This window comes from Fundulus heteroclitus, chromosome 18 (genome assembly GCF_011125445.2).
Source record: "Fundulus heteroclitus isolate FHET01 chromosome 18, MU-UCD_Fhet_4.1, whole genome shotgun sequence".
Classification (NCBI taxonomy): Eukaryota; Metazoa; Chordata; class Actinopteri; order Cyprinodontiformes; family Fundulidae; genus Fundulus; species Fundulus heteroclitus.
The window spans coordinates 9,969,833-9,988,342 of NC_046378.1; the positions used below are offsets into that span (position 1 = coordinate 9,969,833).

The 18,510-nt window shown below is 41.2% G+C and overlaps 1 protein-coding gene across 9 annotated transcripts in view; it reads left to right on the forward strand.

Annotated features, from left to right (window-relative positions):
* The first annotated feature begins 14,140 nt into the window (after positions 1–14,140).
* kirrel3b (kirre like nephrin family adhesion molecule 3b) overlaps positions 14,141–18,510 on the forward strand; it is a 196,964-nt gene continuing 192,594 nt past the window's right edge. For all 9 annotated transcript variants that reach the window (XM_036150046.1, XM_036150047.1, XM_036150049.1 and 6 more), the window contains exons 1-2: positions 14,141–14,413; positions 14,544–14,613. In XM_036150046.1, the coding sequence (XP_036005939.1) occupies positions 14,177–14,413; positions 14,544–14,613 (307 nt within the window). In that variant the 5' untranslated portion in view covers positions 14,141–14,176. The remainder of the gene's footprint in view (positions 14,414–14,543; positions 14,614–18,510) is intronic.

Consider the following 18,510-nt stretch of genomic DNA (forward strand, 5'->3'; position numbering starts at 1 on the left):
TTCACCCCGTAAAGACGGATGTACAGAATTTTTTGGACCATAAAGCCCACCGGATTATAAGGCATACAGTGAATTAACGTGTCTTTGTGCGTCTTTGTCCACATATAAGGCGCACTGGATTATAAGGAGCACTAAATATTCTTCCCAAATGTGTAATATCACTCTGCCCCTTCACGTACACAGCTCTCTCCAAAGAGGGAGAGCAATCCGTCTTTGTCGGGAGATCAGAGTAGTTGGACTTCACTGCCCTGTTTCTAACATAAGGCCAAAATAAACGTAACTTTTATATTGAATTAACTTACTAGGTTTATTGTTGCTAGGGCGTACTCTGGTTGTGGGCTGCCTAAAGGCTCCCACCAACCATCTTTGCACATGAGGAGGCTCTCTAACAAAGTAGGATGCAAAAGATATGTAGAATTTGTCAAATGAAGCTTTCACTTAAAAATAAACACGTATTATTTTGTGTGTATATATTTTATTGAAATATTAAATTTTTTTCCCAGTCTGTAGGTTTGAAATATTTAATTGCCTTTCGAAAGACTGGGCCTGTACATTAGCCTGTGACTATGTGGCCTATGGAAAAAAAACAGCAACTTTTCAACTAAAAAGAACACTGTTTTATGCTGTATTGTTGATTCTACAAAATAACCTAGAATATAGTCTAAATCACTGCCGTGTTTGTTATTCAAAAATAAATAAAAAGGCAAAAATGCCTTCTAAAAGAGCCTTCCTAGGTTAAAACAAAAAGAACACAAAGACATTATTCACATCTGGCAACCATAGTATAAAGCAAACACCATTTCAGAAAAGGTACATCCTACCAGCAGTCAATGACACAGACTCCGTCAACCGTCAAAAATAAAAGGTATTCTAGTCAATGGGGCATTTCCCACCAGCTCTGGCGCTCCGGCATGACTGTGAACCCTCCTCCATTGTCTGTCAGAAAAACGGATCAAGTCTATTTGTGCGGGTGACAGAGCAAAATGTGTGAATTTCTAAAAACCAGATGTGCAAGAAAGGAAGCCTGATACAGGAAGTGTAAAGCAAATCTGCTATTATTTCCAAATGAAGGAGGGAGGGGAGCGTATCTATCTGGATGCATGAACGGACAGAGCTCATTAGGAACCTAGTCAGTGTGAAGCTGCCACATGGATCATGAATTCTTGTCTTTACTAACTTCCTGATAAAGAATGGCACAAAAAAAACCCCTCAATCTCAAGTGTTCTTGAAAAAAACTTAGATAAATAAACAAAAATTGTGTTGAATTTTACCAAAAATGGCATCTTGGAAAATATTGAAACTCTAACTCTTTGAAAAAAGCCTTCAATAGCCTTGTAGCGTACAGTTGCTTAACAAGCTTGTTTCATTGGTATTTTTTACAGTTTATCGATATTGATGAACTCTTACTTTTTGAGTTTTTTTGGGGCCTCTTTGCCATCACCTTTATCTTTAGCTCTTTCCACAGATTCATTATTAGATTCAAGACAGGATTCTGCCTGGGTCACTCCAAAATATCAATATTATTTCAAATTTAAATCTATCAGGGGTAATTTGGGGGGTCATTGTGAACAAAAGATGCCAAATGATGCAAATAAAGTGGCAGTGGATAGACTAAACACTAACTTTTGATGCAAATTGTAGACTTGGCATCTCAGCAATTTTTGTAAAAAACTGTTTTGGTTGGTTCAAGCATTGCATTTCTTAGATTACCTTTGTCAGGATGCAGCTTGTAGGCTGCAGTCTGAGCCTCGTTGCCTCTCTCCCTTCTCTGCTCAGTATAATTAATTCCACCTGTCAGGCTGCAATCAACCTCATACTGCTCTCACCTGGTTCCACCCTTATTTATACTTACCTCAGTCTGTTCTTGCTCGCCGGTCCGTAGTGTTCTTTTCCTGCTCAGTCTCTGCCAGAACCCTGCATCAGTTCAGTTTTCACGTTTTGCTCCGTCAGAAGCCTTAACTTCAGTTTCGTTCCAGCCAGCCTCAACTTTAGACATGCTTTTGTTTCTGCTCACGTTCGCTCCTACTGTTCACGTCTCCTGGGTTCCGTTCTACTCAAGTTCTCCAGCAGTTCCACGGTCTCAAGTTCAGTTCCACGGTCTCAAGTTCTCCAGCAGTTCCACGGTCTCAAGTTCAGTTCCACGTTCTCAAGTTCCTGCAGCTGTTCCACGTTCTGTTCCACGTTCTCAAGTTCCCCCAGCTGCTCCACGTTCAAGTTCCAACAAGTTGTCCCACGTTCTCAAGTTCCAGCAGTTGCTCCACGGTCTCAAGCTCTCGGTTCTGTTATCCTAGTCTCAAGTGCTCCACCCTGGTTTCAAGTCTTCAGCTCCGGTGTTCCTCCCTGGTCAGTCTCCCCGCACTCTTCCTGTCAGCCAGCTTCTGCACCCTTCATCTCCGTCCATAAAAGACTCTGGTTCCTCTCGTCATTAACCTTCCAACTTGTTCAATAAACTCACTTTAAGGACTAGCTCTGTGTGTGTGTGTGTGTGTGTGTGTGTGTGTGTGTGTGTGTGTGTGTGTGTGTGTGTGTGTGTGTGTGTGTGTGTGTGTGTGTGTGCTGTGTCCGGGTTCATCCAAAGACAAATCATGACAACCTTGTTTTATACATTTGTTTTTCATTTTCACTATTCAGTTTACTTCATTGTTTTAAAATTTGAGTACCCTTTAATATATTAGTATTTGAAAAATTGTACTTATGGTCAATGCCTATTGTTTAATTTTTCTAAATGAGCTTGCTCTTGACTTTGATTAAGTGGTATTCACTGCCATAAACAGATATTTACATACTCCGTTTTTAGCTGTGTCTATAAATGCATTAGGGTCACATTAAAGTAATTAAATATGTTTGAATTGACTGTGAATGGCAATCTTTTCAGTGCGGGGTCCAGCATTCCCATTGTGACTGCTGGCAGTAAAATATTTAACATGAGGTTTATAGATAGTGATGTCCTTCCTCCACTGCTTTCATTTACAACAGAGCTGAAGCTTGGTTTTTAATAATTCTTAATTGAATTAGTCAGAGTGGATGTTGCATTCTCTCTTGATTCTTTCGGATACATTACAAAAGACTACATTGCAGTGCCAGTTTTCTAAAAACTGGACTATGGAATTTGAGCAAGAAATTTGTCGCTGAAATTACTTTGGTGGAAACCCTCTCCTTCCCCATGTTTCAAATATAACTTTGCACCCATATGTTTTTACCATTAAATCAAAGAGAAGAAGCTGTTTTGCAATGCTGTTCCTTGAGCTTTGACATGCTGACACGAGGAGTTATTGGATAAATAAGATTTGTTGGAATTTCTCACTGAAACTGAAATTCTCTCTTTCATTAATCCTGTGATTTGACATGGGGACTTACATACAAATGCAACCCTTATACTTACTCTGATCCGTCGTAACATTACAACACCTGACAAGCAATGTACCTTCACACAGCTCAGTTAAATTATATATATATAAAAACATCATACCAATACTCACATGATTGTTACTTTAACATTTGCTGCATGCTGCAGCATTCTATCAGACTCTCCAGAACACTCTCAGATGTCTTAAGTACTGATGCGAGTGGATGAAGGTTATTTGGAAGGATTGAGTGGTAGTGATGCACCTTTCCACCTCACCTTAGCTTAACACTAAGATTTCCAAAAGCCTGCTAATATTTCCAGTTCCAGCATGTTCATGAAGACACAGGCCTGTTAGCTCAAATGGAGAAAAAAAAAACAACTTTGTTGTACTCTGTTAACCTCTTCTGATATCTGCTTGAAGTTTTGCTCTTCTTGCTCTTTTGAAGCCTGAATGACTCCCATTCATCTCAATGTATCATAGAAAATAATGTTTTCTTTTGAATAGCTTCTTTTGGGCTTCCACTGATTTCTTTTTAACTACCCCACAAACTGAAAGTACCTTCCGTTTCACCAATCAGCGATCAGATAAAAATATTTTTATTTTCAGACATGGCTCCCACCAATCAGGGCAGATTCTGATTTCACTCAACTAGTAATTTATATGTGCATCTCTAAAACAAACAAGTTCCTCTAATTGAGGGCATTAAGCTAAAAAAATATAATAAAAATTATTCTGGTAATCCTAACTCGCTCTCTCATATTGTTAAAAAGTGAGATGTTTCTATCTTTGGCGTACAATGGGCGAACATCACTCTATCATCACACAAAAAAAGAAAAATAATAAATAGTCGTATTAGAAGACCGAGAGTTTGAACAAGTTGTAAAGTAGTTTAAACGAAAGTTCAAGCTGGAAGACTCGCCTCCGTTCAGAACACCTGCTCCACTGATTGCCTCGTCAGGCATCCGTGCTCCAGCTAATCGCATCAGGACTTTGTTTATAAGGATCCCCACACATGGATCTTCCTGCTGTTCAGCTGAGCTTCGACTGAGCGTGAGCTGACCTTGGACCCTCCTCCACCCCATCTCCTCCTTCACGCTCCCAAGCTTCATCTAACTCCTTCCTGCTGGGCGGCACGGTGGAGAAGTGGTTACCACTTGCACCTCAATGCAAGAAGGTCCCATGTTCGAGTCTCAGGATCCACAGGGGCCTTTCTGTGTGGAGTTTGCATGTTCTCTCCGTGTCTCTGGGTGCTCCGGTTTCCCTTACCACTAAAAACATGCCTTAGGTTGGCCATTAGTGGCGGTACGCCCAGATGCTGCAGCTTAGGCTAACCCTCCATATGATCTATGAAATTGTGTTGTGTGTGTATATAATGACAAAACACTTTATCCTTATCCTATGGCCTCCACCACCAGTGTACAGACCCCGGGGGTGATTTACTAATCCCAATCCTAAAATGATCATCCAAACTCATAGATATTTGCAGCTTTTACGTCTTTTGTCGGGGACCGAGTGCCAAATATCTTTTAATTTATGTCAGTTTGTCTGTGTGTGTCTCTCCAGATTGGATTTTTTCTTCATTAAATACTAAACATCTCCTATATTGTAAATTGCACAAAGAGTGTGGATTTTTCTCACTGAAAGTCCATTGTTCCCAAGAAGAGTGAAACCCTTCTTTAGCATTTGAGGCTTTGCTCTCCCTCCTTTATAGATCATAGTGTGCACAGCATTAACTGATCGTTGGTGCCAGTTCTTCACTTTACTAGCAAATCTGTGACATACATATTCAGCCATGAAACAATCCTTTCTTAATGCCTCCAGACCACAGATCTTTTGTGTGATCAATAGATGCCGAGGGAGACGGAAGCAAAGGAAGTCACAAGCAACATGAGAGGTCCAAAAACCTGTCAGTCAGTGTTATATGAACTTGAAACACATAGACAGTTAATTATTAATAGAGACACACTACATCAAAACTAGGACAAAACTTAGCTGACTAATTAAAAAAAAACAGATCTCTGCAATTGAACAATATTGATCCATAGAGGAGATTTCTCTGCACTGCAGATCAGTTTACTATGGAGTACTTAGGCCAAGAAATATACAGCAACCATGTAAAAGACTTAAATATTTGATTCCTGGTTCATGATTACTTTTATTATTATTATTATTATTATTATTATTATTATTATTATTATTATTATTATTATTATTATTATTATTATTATTATTATTATTATTATTATTGTTGTTGTTAATAATAAATTCCCATTACTAATCGCTTCGTATATTTTGGTAAGGGCAAATGTACTAATTCATCATATGCCCATAACTTTAGTGTATGCACATGCGATTGGAAGGGAGGAATATGCTGTTTTGAAATCCACTCTGAACGAGTTCTGGAGGAAAACCCACATGACAAGCAGTATTCAATATCTTATGCTCACATGAAAAGCATCAGTCACACTAATACAACAGCAGAATGGAGGTCTAAATTCATTTGAGCTGCACATAAACTGTAATACTGTCTGGCAGAACAACCCGCAGCTTGGTTAAGATTACCTAGAAATGAGTTCTGAGGATTTTTGTTAGAAGTACCAGCAGATTATTTGTACCCTCTCCTTTAGCTTTTTGCCTTTTTGTTTTAAGCCTGTCATATTTGAATAGGGTTATGATCATGGCAAGTACAAGAAGGCTTCCTTAACGTTAAAATAGGAGTTTACTGCCTGGGTGTAATTTGAGATAATTCCACATTTCATATACAGTCATATTCAGTCAATTAGAATACGTATTTCTTAAATTAACTGAATTAAAGAGAAAGGGGAAAAAAAGTTATACCACTAAACGGCTTTTTTTTAATTTTTAAAATCTATTTTTGATTTCGACAAAGGATTTGGATTTAATTCAAGATCATTAAATGTGTCCAAATTCTTCAGATATAAAAAAAAAACTAAACTAAGGTTTATCCAACAGATTAATTTGTGATAATACTGCACGTTTATTTCCACAAATACCTTGTTCCTCCTCAGCCTCTGAGTACTTAATCTTCATTGTTATTATTTTTTAAATTCCGCAATCATCATGTTTTTTTTTTTTTTTTATCCAGAATAACACTCTGTTATCCTCTTGTTTTGCAGCAGCCGTGTTACTTTTGTGTGTTCTTGTTAGGTGCACTGATGAAAAGACCACCTGTCATCCACTGGCCTTTTGATTAGATTAGGAGGTCAGATGGATGGATTAAATTGATATGAAGCATACTAGACTAGACCCAAATGGAGAGCTTACTGTGTCAATGCAAAACACTGGAGACTGGTTGGGCATTTCTGTACAGTATATTAAAAATAAACACAGCTTCTTATTTAATGTCAGCCACAACCTTTATGGCTAAAACTCCACAGATATTTGATCTGATTATTTATAACTTCAGAAGCTATTTTTTTCCACATACTCACAAAACAATGTGTAGCCTCCACTACAGTTCACTTTTGTGTTTAACTGAAATTCCACAAGAAACACAGGTTCTTTTCAGCAAATGGCAAATTCTCAATAACTGTAATTCAGTTGCTCAAAAAAAAAAAAAGGAAACTCGTAGAGTCTGACATGTGACATGTTTCAAGTGTACTCTTTCTTGTTATGATTATGGCTTACAGCTGGTAAAAATCAAAAAATGTGTTTCTCAATAAAAATTAAGTATTACATTGCACAAACAAATATGACGGGACAAGGTACACAAGCAGTGTGATAGCCAAAGCATTAAAATGATTATGATGCAAAGTCCATTCCAAATGATCGGAGCGATTTATAAAGGTACCACTGCAGCCAGAGTCAGAGCTTCCGGAGCTTCCATGAGCTTCCGGAGCCACCACACACAACACATGAGCTACAGCTGTCACCTTCCTTGTGTTAAGCCACACCAGACGAGAGACATTGTCAGAATAAATAGGGACATAAGTCATCTGTTGGTGTTGGTCCACTGTGTTTAACACCCAGTCAGGACGGTAATTATATATTTTTTTATTGTTTTTGCTTCCTTCTGCTGAAAAGCTTTAAGGTGATTTTCATTTTATTTTCCAGTAGAGCATGACCCCTGTCCACGCTACTAAAATGACCAATACCTGCTATAATGACCATAGTACCGCTCCGCTTGAATGGTAGCAAACTGCCCCTCTGTAAACTCCATAGAGAAAATATTGAGCATCATCAAGAGGAAGATGAGAGACACTAGAACCAACAATGCAGGTGAGCTGACTGTTGTTCCGCTGTTAGAGAAACCTAGCGTTCCTTAACAATTCAGCAGAGCCATACGCTCACATCCATGCCACGCTGCAACGATGCTGTAAAGAAGCACTAAATTAATTATGTCACTTTATTGTAAGCTGTATTATAAAAACGACCAGAAATGCACACCTGGACTATATCACTGTGTGTAATGAATTTATAGCATTATATTATTTTTAGTGGTAAAAAATATATACAGTTGATATATGTTGCTGCTCCTTGTATTAACTGACATTTCAGTTCTTTGAAAATTAACTTAGATTCAGTAAAAAATTATATAAATAAATATTTGTTCTTTTTCTTTGTCATACCCTCTACTGTCCCTCTACGTCCATGGGCTGAATACTTAAATGATGAAAAGTTTTCAGCAACTTCCCTTGATCATTATGTGTGTTTTTGTATAAATACATCCATAGCCTCTCCTTCATCTTTGTCACCTCTGCTTCATCCTTCATTTACCCTCTGGAAAAATAATGCATAATATTCTCAGTTTTAGAAACATGACAGCAAGCTGGCTTTCATGGTGCTAATTACAGTAGCCGTGGATTAACAGCCTAATGTGCTGGGAATATGAATAATGAGCAGTGGAGGTACTCTGAGCTAAAAAGCGGCTACAAAGCCGATAAATTGTATAGTTAAAACAGCATGCGTAATGGGCAATTACTAACTAACAGCTATAACGGTTTGTTTTTGGTCGGGTAAACAGGTGTTTTTTATATAATCCCTTTTCCTCAGATGGTTAATTTGTTTTGATAACTAGGCGTTGGTGGTGAATGCATAGTCACCCCATGTTTATAAGGAAACAACAGCAGGGATTTGGGTGGTACAGTTTTTCAAAACAAAAAAAAGTGTCATGCTTGAAGTGAACTAATAAAGAAAGTACAAAATAAATGAATACATAAATCCTCTACCCATTGTTAAGGGTGAACTTATCTAGTGCCATGCAAAAGTATTTAACTGCCGCCACTAATTTCTTGTATACTTTGTTACCAAGTGGGAAGACTTGTATCCTACTAAAGTGCTCTTGATCAATAGTTCTCTCATTTTCATAGGCCATACCTGACCACCATCGGGCAGAGTTACTCATCAAAATGAGAAAACAATATATGAAACTGAATAAATAGTATAACGCAGCAAAGACCTTACTCAGGACCTGAGAGAAGCTTCATACTTCTGTGAACCCCTCTGCTATATGTCCAGTTCTCAGCTAATAGTTAATGGAATTTACCTCCTTGGAGCTAAAGTAGCATTTTATGTATATCAAACTGTGTTACTGTTGATATTTATTTATAGACTTAGCTTAAGTAATTGCAATAATTTGTGTTCTTGTAATAACCTGCAAAGAAAGAGGCTAAGTATCATATCTACAAATCGTTATTTGCTAAGGCGTTAACGTGAAGACACTGGGAAATCTAGCAGCTTTTCTTAAATGTCAATGATTAAAAGCAGAGAGGCAGTGGTTTTCAAGGCTTTATTGGTTTATTTACAAAATAACACAAGAGTGGAAACGTCATTGCACTGACTCTTCATAGATTGGTTTAGGACTTAGAACTATTTCAAATAAGACATAAATACAAACAGGGATATGCAGTAACCTGGCTAGCATAGTGATTGATCATATATAGCACTCTCCATTCTGACTATTTTCAATCTGGCACGGCTCCCATCAAATCCATTTGGGGAAAGGAAGGAAATTCAGCAGAACTTTACGAGCTGATTGGGTGAAGCAATACCTAGTCCCCGCCTACCAAAGATTGGTTTTAGCCAATGTATCCACAACAAAACTGTCATGATTTGTCTTGGATGAACCCGGACACACACACACACACACACACACACACACACACACACACACACACACACACACACACACACACACACACACACACACACACACACACACACACACACACAGAGCTGGTTTCCAGAGTTTATTGAAGCAGCAGGGAGTGGACGATGAAAGCCAGAGTCATTTTACTAGACGAGGTTGTAGGGGTGCAGGAACTGGCAGACGGGAACAGGACCAGAAGACGAGCAGGAACAGGACAGGCATGGTGTTCAGGAGACTACAGACGAACCAGTAACCATGGACCAACTGAGGTGAGTTTATATAGCGGTGTAAGCAGGTGGAATGAGTCCATGGTGATTGCAGCCTGACAGGTGTTCCTAATCAGGGCTGCACTGTAGACGGAGCGAGAAATGTTCAGGATGCAGCCTTCAGGCATGAGAAAAACCACTACAGGTTACTTTGGTCAAGGCACTTCTTGCTGTTTTTCTTTCCAAGAATTCCAAGAAATCGTTGATTCTGGTTCAGAATCATTGATTCTGACAAAACAGATGTGATTGTCCTCCTGTGCTGCTATTTATGCTGCCATTTTGGTTCGGCTGTGGGCTCGGCACGTCTCGCTTTCGTCACAGCTGACATGTCCTGCCTTAAACCATGATACTAAATTAAAAAAAAACAAAAAAAAATGTAATTCTGCAATGTGATTGGCCTGAACGATTGAGATGGGAGTGGGACAAGATGGATTCTTGTATGTTTGTAAGGACATAACTGCCACGAGAATTAAGCTTGCAGGAAAGGCTAGAATTGCGAAACCCTTAAAGCCCCCACATACTCTTGCAGAGATAAGTCTGCACGGAGTCCACGTCTCAAGGTGGACAGTTACGTCCAAAGCTCAATTTTTATGAAAAGAGACAGCTCTAGGTGCTCAGTTAGCAAAACAAACATTTTACCATCCGTTCCACCGCTTCGCCCCGCTGACAGAAAGAGTTGGAAATGTAGGAATTTGTCACAAGAAATGTAGGCAATGTAGGTACGCTGAACTATGAAGGGTAAGACGTCCACAGAGAGTGAGTGTGGAGTCCGCATGGCTCACAATATGCGCACAGTACACCCGAGCCTTAAATCAAAATTTTTGTTAACTGGAGTACAAAGTTAGAAAGATGTCACATTAACAGCAACTCGTTGGTGCGAAAATGTTGGCAGCTCAATACTTTCTACACACATTTTTTTCAGCACACCACAGGAGGAAGCAAAGTTCTGTTTGACTGACGTTTGCATTTTAACTACTTATCCAACATTTCACATGTCATAGGGAACACACTGAGATGTGTTGAATCTACTTGTGTTTGAGCTCATGTACGTGTTACAGTTTTCAACAATTTATCTCACTGAAAACAAGTTTGTAAGCAGATACTACCAACATCTTGGCAATTTAGCCGAAGACAGAAGCATAATCAAATCTGAGAAGGGGTATGGCAGAGGCACAGGGGAAGAAAAACCTCAACCATCTATGGAGACCACAGTCCTCGACACAGTTGTCAAGGTTTCAAGTCTTGGAGACCTTTTCCAAATGTCATTTCCGTTCTATCTTCTCCCATTTCCTGCCTAGTGGCCTTTATTTGACAGTTTCCAGAGCCACAAAAAATACAAATAATCATAAAACAAAAATCTGCTTCCTGACCCTGGAGCATAAGAGCCTCTGGGGTCGGTCTGTTTAGCTCCTGAACACTTTTTAAAAAACATTAAGTCTGTTCATAGATATATCTATATATTATTGCAGTTTATGTATGATGAACCCCATTTTGTATGTTTCATATGTCTTGAGACAAAATCTACAACATGGTATTGCCTTAGTTTTTTTAATTATTATTTTTTTTTTTGCTTAACCATCTTGGGCTTAGAGTTTGTTGCTTATTCACATTCTACAAGTGCCCTCTAGTGGTGAAATGATTAGTACTTAGAAAACAGGTTATAATCTCTTGGCATGTAAGCAACTTTGCATTTGAGATGGAGAGGTTACCTATTCTTCTAAGTGCACATAGAACATTCAAAGCATTCAAATGTCAAAGCTGTGTAGCTCATCACCCAACATAAATGGTCAAAACTTAGGTGCAAATATGCAAAAAGATAATCCACATTTATAAGAAGTGTTTTATTGCTGTGTTGTTAATAAGTACTAAACCGGCAGGGGATGTGAATAATTTCGAGATTACCTTATATGTGGTGCATAATATGTCTAATGTTCAGGCTTCTTAGCTATGCTGGTGATCAAATTATGTTATGAAGCTTTTTATTCATTTAGAAAACATGGAATCCCAAATAAAGCTTTTTGAGTTTTAAAAGCCCTGCTTTTTGTGCCTTGTCAAAGACACAAAAGGCTAGGCAATGCAGAGTCAAAGGTCTAAGGAAAGTTATATAAATAACATTACACTGAATATACTCAAGGTACAGGGTAGGCCTAAAATCAGACATTAACTGTGTCCGTCCGTCCGTTTTCTTCCGCTTATCCGGGGTCGGGTCGCGGGTGTAGCAGCTTCAGTAGGGAGGCCCAGACGTCCCTCTCCCCAGCCACTTGGGCCAGCTCCTCCCGGGGAATCCCAAGGCATTCCCATGCCAGCCGAGAGACATAGTCCCTCCAGCGTGTCCTGGGTCTTCCACTGGGCCTCCTCCCGGTGGAATGTGCCCGGAACACCTCACCAGGGAGGCGTCCTGAAAGCATCCTAACCAGATGCCCGAGCCATTTCAACTGGCTCCTCTCGACGTGGAGGAGTAGCGGCTCTACTCTGAGTCCTCCCCGGATGACTGAGCTCCTCACCCTATCTCTAAGGGAGAGCCCAGACACACTACGGAGAAAACTCATTTCGGCCGCTTGTATCCGGGATCTTGTTCTCTCGGTCACGACCCAAAGCTCATGACCATAGATGAGGGTAGGAACGTAGATCGACCGGTAAATCGAGAGCTTTGCCTTTTGGCTCAGCTCTCTCTTCACCACAACGGATCGGTACAGCGCCCGCTTCACAGCAGACGCTGCACCAATCCGCCTGTCGATCTCCCGCTCCATCTTCCCCTCATTCCTGAACAAGACCCCAAGATACTTGAACTCCTCCACTAGAGGCAGTACATCCCCCCCAACCCGGAGAAGGCACTCTACCCTTTTCCTGTTCAAGACCATGGTCTCGGATTTGAAAGCACTGATTCTCATCTCGGCCGCTTCGCACTCGGCTGCACAGCGCTCCGGTGAGAGATGTAGATCACGCCCCGATGAAGCCAATAGGACCACGTCATCAGAGAATAGCAGAGACACAATCCTAAGGTCACCAAAACGGATCCCCTCAACACCTTGGCTGCACCTAGAAATTCTGTCCATAAACGTTATGAACAGAATCGGTGACAAAGGGCAACCTTGGCGGAGTCCAATTCTCACTGGAAATGAGTCCAACTTACTGCCGGCAATGCGGACCAGATTCTGACACCGGTCGTACAGAGATCTGACAGCCCTTATTAAAGGGTCCGGTACTCCATACTCCCGGAGTACCCCCCACAGGATCCCTCGAGGGACAGGGTCGAATGCCTTCTCCAGATCCACAAAGCACATGTAGACTGGTTGGGCAAACTCCCATGCACCCTCCAGAATCCTGCTGAGGGTATAGAGCTGATCCAGTGTTCCACGGCCAGGACGAAAACCACACAGAACTTTGCAAGATGCTGAATATAAGAAAGTCTGGAAAGTTTTGAAAGCAAAGCACAATGAAATCAGGAGTTGCTTGGTTTTACCCAGTGCTGACAATTCTATGCAAAAGTATTTTTGCCCATCCAACTTTATAACATGACTCCATCCTCATTGTTTGGTGTTATGCTTCACTTTTGATTGTGTGTAAATCAAACACTACACTGGAAAGATCCACCTTATCTGCTGCTGCAAAAGAAAATCACCGACAGATAATCAGTAATTAAACGGCACATGAACGTGGTGGGACACATATTTAATTTGCTATTTTGTAATTAATTCATGTGTCCATCTCTAATTTTCTCCTCCATAGTAAAGACTGGCATTTCATAAAGCAAGGGACATGAAGCTCTCTTTTACACATGCACTTCACTAGACATAAAATATGACCAAATAAAAAATAGTCCTCTATAAAATATTTAACAGGCATAACCTGGCATAGTTTTTACTGACTGCATGTGCATTTTAGCATTTAATTAATTTATTATTTTTTTGCATCCTGGCTCCTTGAGAAAGTGCCTGTGAAACTAGTTTGCCCCCAATAAAAAAAATCTGTATACTAACAAAGGCCTTTTTTTTGGAAATGCTAATGTGATCATTATCAAGCCACAAGGATGCCAAGATTTCTGTTCCATCTATAGAATCCCCCCATAAAGCCAAGGTCTTAACTGGGAGGAGGGAAAAATGTGCTTTTTGTTGCTGTCTGTGTTATTTGTTGCTACCGGGGTCTCGACACTATTCTTATTCTAATTGAGGTTCTCCTTCCCTGTTTCTCCCATGGCAGCTTTGGTTCCCAGAGCGAGGACCCCAGCCTCTCTCTGAGCAACAGCCACCCAGACAGCCGGGCTGAGAGGCAAAGAGTAAAAGAGGGAGGCAGCACTGGAGGGAGGAGTCTGGAGCTCCATCCACTGACTGCTGTGTGTGCTGTGAATTGGATGAGCAAGAGAGAAAGAGAGGGAGATGAAAGAGAGGAGAGGAGGAGGGTGGGGAGGGGAGGGGGGGCAAGTGAGGGCTGTAGACTCTGAGAATGGATGGGCAATGAGAAACAGTGCGAGCGAGAGAGGGACAGTGAGCGTGCGTATTCTGAGAGTCAGCAGCGAAGGACGCAGAAAGTCCACAAGCTCACATCACCAAAGGAGAGAACGTGAGGCGGATCGGACACCCGGCCACTCTGAAGAGTCAAAGACACAGCGCAGAGCCACGGAGGGAGACGGAGAAGAGGAAGAGTACGCGGAAGAGGAGAAGGACAGAAAACAGAAATCCAGCTTTCTACTGGTAAAAAAAAAAGGAGACACCACTGAGGGACCGTAGCATCGTCCAGAAACGCACGGGAGCACTGTCTCATCTTGTGCATTTCTCTGTGCCTGCCAACTTCAATTTCACACTCGCCTACTGTTTTTTGTAGGTTTTGACCTCTCCACTTTCCCCAACCATGATGCCCTGGGTGCTCCTGCTCCTGTGGATCTCCGGACATAGTAAGTTTTCCAGAATAACTTGCAAATCTCGTGTCAGCTCGCATGCTTGTGATGGCCGTGTGACTTTCTGACTGAGAGCTTTGTCCTCTGACTTCATCTCTTGCTGTGACATGTGAGCTTTTTGCTGCCTTCTGTGTTTGTTTGTTTGTTTGTTTTTTTTACGGATTCCTATATAGTAATGCCATGTGCACCGTGATGTCTGATGCAAACAGGAGAGGAGGGAATCTGGAGGGGGAAAAAAAGTCTATGTGGATGCGATGGTGTTGAGGTGCAGTTTTCTTCATCTGGAGTTTGCGTAGCTTTCAGACGACAAAGTGAAATACTTCCTATGTGGCTTTATTATTCCCGTCACACACACAGAAAGCCCTTTAACCCCATTCAAGTTCAGTCAAGTGTTCACTCCTTAGTCACATCATTTTAAACTCACAGCCCCTTCCCAATTGAGTCCGGCTGGTTTAACGAATAGAGGCAGAGAAAGTTAACAGCGCAGCATCGGGGAGCGCTTGGCAACTCCAGCCCTCTTTTGACCATTTTTGTTGTTATTTGTATTCCTAGACAGTCTGCTGTTGTATAGAAGGGGGATGGATTAGTTGTATTCCCAGATTGCCACCAGGTGGTTGTCTTTAGAGGAAATGGAAAAGAGAAACAGAGCAAAGTGCCGCCAAACTCTCCGCCTGCGAAGCATGGACGCATGCAGGGCTGGATCAGGCAGCGGCTGTTTTTCACTTCGCAGCATCATAACGACGCACAGCAAGCTTGCTCTGGTTTACACCGCTCCGGGGTCAGGGTCAATGACAAAGCCGCCTTTTCTTCTCAACTTAGACCACGAAGAGCCTGAAGGAATGCTGATTTCCCCAGAGGGAGATGTAACCTTTGATCTGGAGGAATCCCTGAATATATGCTAAATTTCCTCCCGTTTAAATTTGTAGCGTGACATTGTTGACGTTTTGCGTTGCAGCCGGCGAATCAGAGTCGGAAGCACGCTGCTAAAACAGCGGCAACGCATAACACTTGGTAAACAAATCATTTGCTCCGTCGCTGACTTCAGCTGTTCCACGTCTTGATTTATAGTCTGTAACGCAGAACATTGCTTATAAAACACAACAAATTTGCTGTGAGCATGTTTTGCACTTTTATGTAGAAGCCGTTGGGAAATCATTCATCAATTTGAAACTGACAGGGAAGGATGCTCAGCATCTCTTTTACAATTACAGCGCAAAAACAGTGTGAGGTTGACCAGAGCGTGGATAGAGTTAGTTTGTGTTGCAGGACAGTTGCAGAACATCACGCGCAGCACCGTAGAAGCTGCTGTTTTCTGTGTATATGCTTTGCTGTCTTCTGTTCCCCCCGATTTCACAGTCAACTCTTCCTCTAACATCTGCGCTTACTGTGTTGCAGGAATACATGATCAGTCATTAGACTCTTTTCCTTCACTCCTAAGCATCTGCTAAGTTTGGCTTCTACAGCTGACTACTGCTGCACTTCTGTAGTCGAAATGCAAAGTGTATTCATTTAGAGTCATAATAGACTTTAGAAACTGATGCTTTGATTTATCCGTGTGAGCATATTTTTGCCTCGGTTTATAAACCTTTATCCATCACAATTTCATGCACATATCATCACAGGTTTAGACCCAGTCCTGGGAACAACTAACACCATATCTCATTTAACTGGAACGAGAGCACCGCTGCAACTGGATTGAAATGGGATTGCGGAGCATTTCCGCAAAGTCAGTTATTACCATAATATAAAATATCACTTCCCCCGCCAGGTAAACAAGAGATAACAACCAACCGTCTCTTTGCATGCCTCCAGGGGGAAAGGGAAGTGCTTCCCCAAAGCTTTCTATTGTACAAATTACGGCTCTGTTTATGTGCCGGGCCAGTGTCAGCAGAAAGCTGAGGGGGGAAAAGAAACAATCTTGTTTTTATGAACAGGGGGAAAGAGAGAGTTCTCGTCCAAGCAGTCGTATACTTACTTATACGCCGTGGTCCTGCGAGACAGCCACAAAGAGAGACAGAAAATAAAGGAAGGAGTAGGAGACCATGGATTCTAATTCAGTCAGAGAAAGTCTGGAAAAGCACGGAAATTGATTTAAGTGTTTTCCGGGGCTAGGTCAGTATGGAAAACTTCTCTATCCAGCCAGCCAGCCAGCCAGCCATCCATTCTTTGGACAGGGCTACTGCCTGCCTTCCTTCCTTCCTTCCTTCCTTCCTTCCTTCCTTCCTTCCTTCCTTCCTTCCTTCCTTCCTTCCTTCCGAAATTTGAGGCTAAAAAAGTTTGGAACATTGAAAATGTGTAATAGAATAGAATAGAAGGACCCTTTATTGTTCCAGAGAGAGGAAATGTAGGTGTAAATTTGCTATTTGCCTCTGGTACAACACACAAAAAAAATCTGTGCAGCCATTAAAACTACCATACCCAAGAAATTAAACAAAAATGCAACCTGCCATGATAATTTTAAGGAATGTGTAAAACGTGGATGCATATTTATCCATTAACTCTGGAGACACAAGCCGCGAGAGGATTCGGTCTAAATGGAGCAGCACAAAGCTGTTTCTTTTTCCTCCGCTAACTTTGAGAAATAAATGGCCCAAAACGAACATGTCGAAGGGAGAGAATAAGGAGAGGGGAAGGTGTTCGATCTGCTCCCCAGACCAACAGTGTGCTGTTAGCACATCTAGGGCACCTTCCCTCTGTGCTGTCACCTCCTCAGCCCGTGACAGATGACACAGCACCAGTCGGGAGGATCATGGAGACGAGTCTCGAGGAACACATTCACCTCAGGCCAAACTTGTTCACCACTGCGTCCACCTCCTCCCACCTCCTCCTCCTCCTCCTCCCCCATCCTCCAATCGTTACAACATCTCACATTCTTAACTTGGCTCTCAGTGTCTTGATTCCTCGTCTCACCTTGCAGAGGATCACTTTTTTTTTTTTTTTTTTTTTTTGCTATTTGACCTGTCCTCCATTTCCCGTTCTCCACTTCTATCTTTTCACTTTTTTGCTTTCATCAATTTTTTTTCTTATTTGCTTGGGTTGATTGAGTTCCCTGTCTTGGGGGTTGAATTGGTGAGATAGGATAACATGATACCTGTGTGGTTGAAGGTTGTAAATTTACAGGAAAAAGTGTCATGTTATCACATTAAGTGTTTTAAATCTACCCTCTCCTCCTAGTTTTTCTCGTTTTATTTTATTTTTTTCTTAATGTCTCAACATTAAACCCTTTCTTAGCTTATGATTTAGTTAGGCAACCTTAAACACATGCTGTGCCCACTAGGGGCAGAGCGGCTGCTCAGAAATTAAAATCCCAATCTTCTTAGAGATCTGCTGCCCCTCTTGCCCCACACTGCCACCTTCATTATCTCCCGCCCCCACATCCATCTCCTGTCAGAACCCCTGACTTTGCCACCCAGCCAGGATAAGCTGTTTCCTAGTCCTGAAAGGCAAAGTCTTAGCAGCTCCCCCAAAAGCCCTTATTTCATCTACTGCTGTCTATTAACTGCTGTCTGACGACTCTAAATCCGCTTTTCCTCCGCAAACTTTGATTCATGATTTCTTGACCAAACAGTAATTAAATGTATTTCAAAAGTTGTGCTTGGGAGTGAATTTTCATTGATGGAGAAATCATTCTAAAACAAAAATGATATAAAAATACACCCTTCATTTAGAGTCTTAAGTTCTGTAAATTCACCTGTGTTAAAGAACAATGATGCGCCAGTCAAAGATATTTTTTGAGCCAATTTTTTGGTCAACAGTTTTGTAAAGCTCTGACCTGCCCGCATTGTTTCATAATATCTTAATTACTTCTGTGCAAGTCAGCTTTTAATCAAGCACTTATTTTGAGTACGTATCAATGAGAGAGAGAGAGAGAGAGATAGCAAGCATGTTCATACT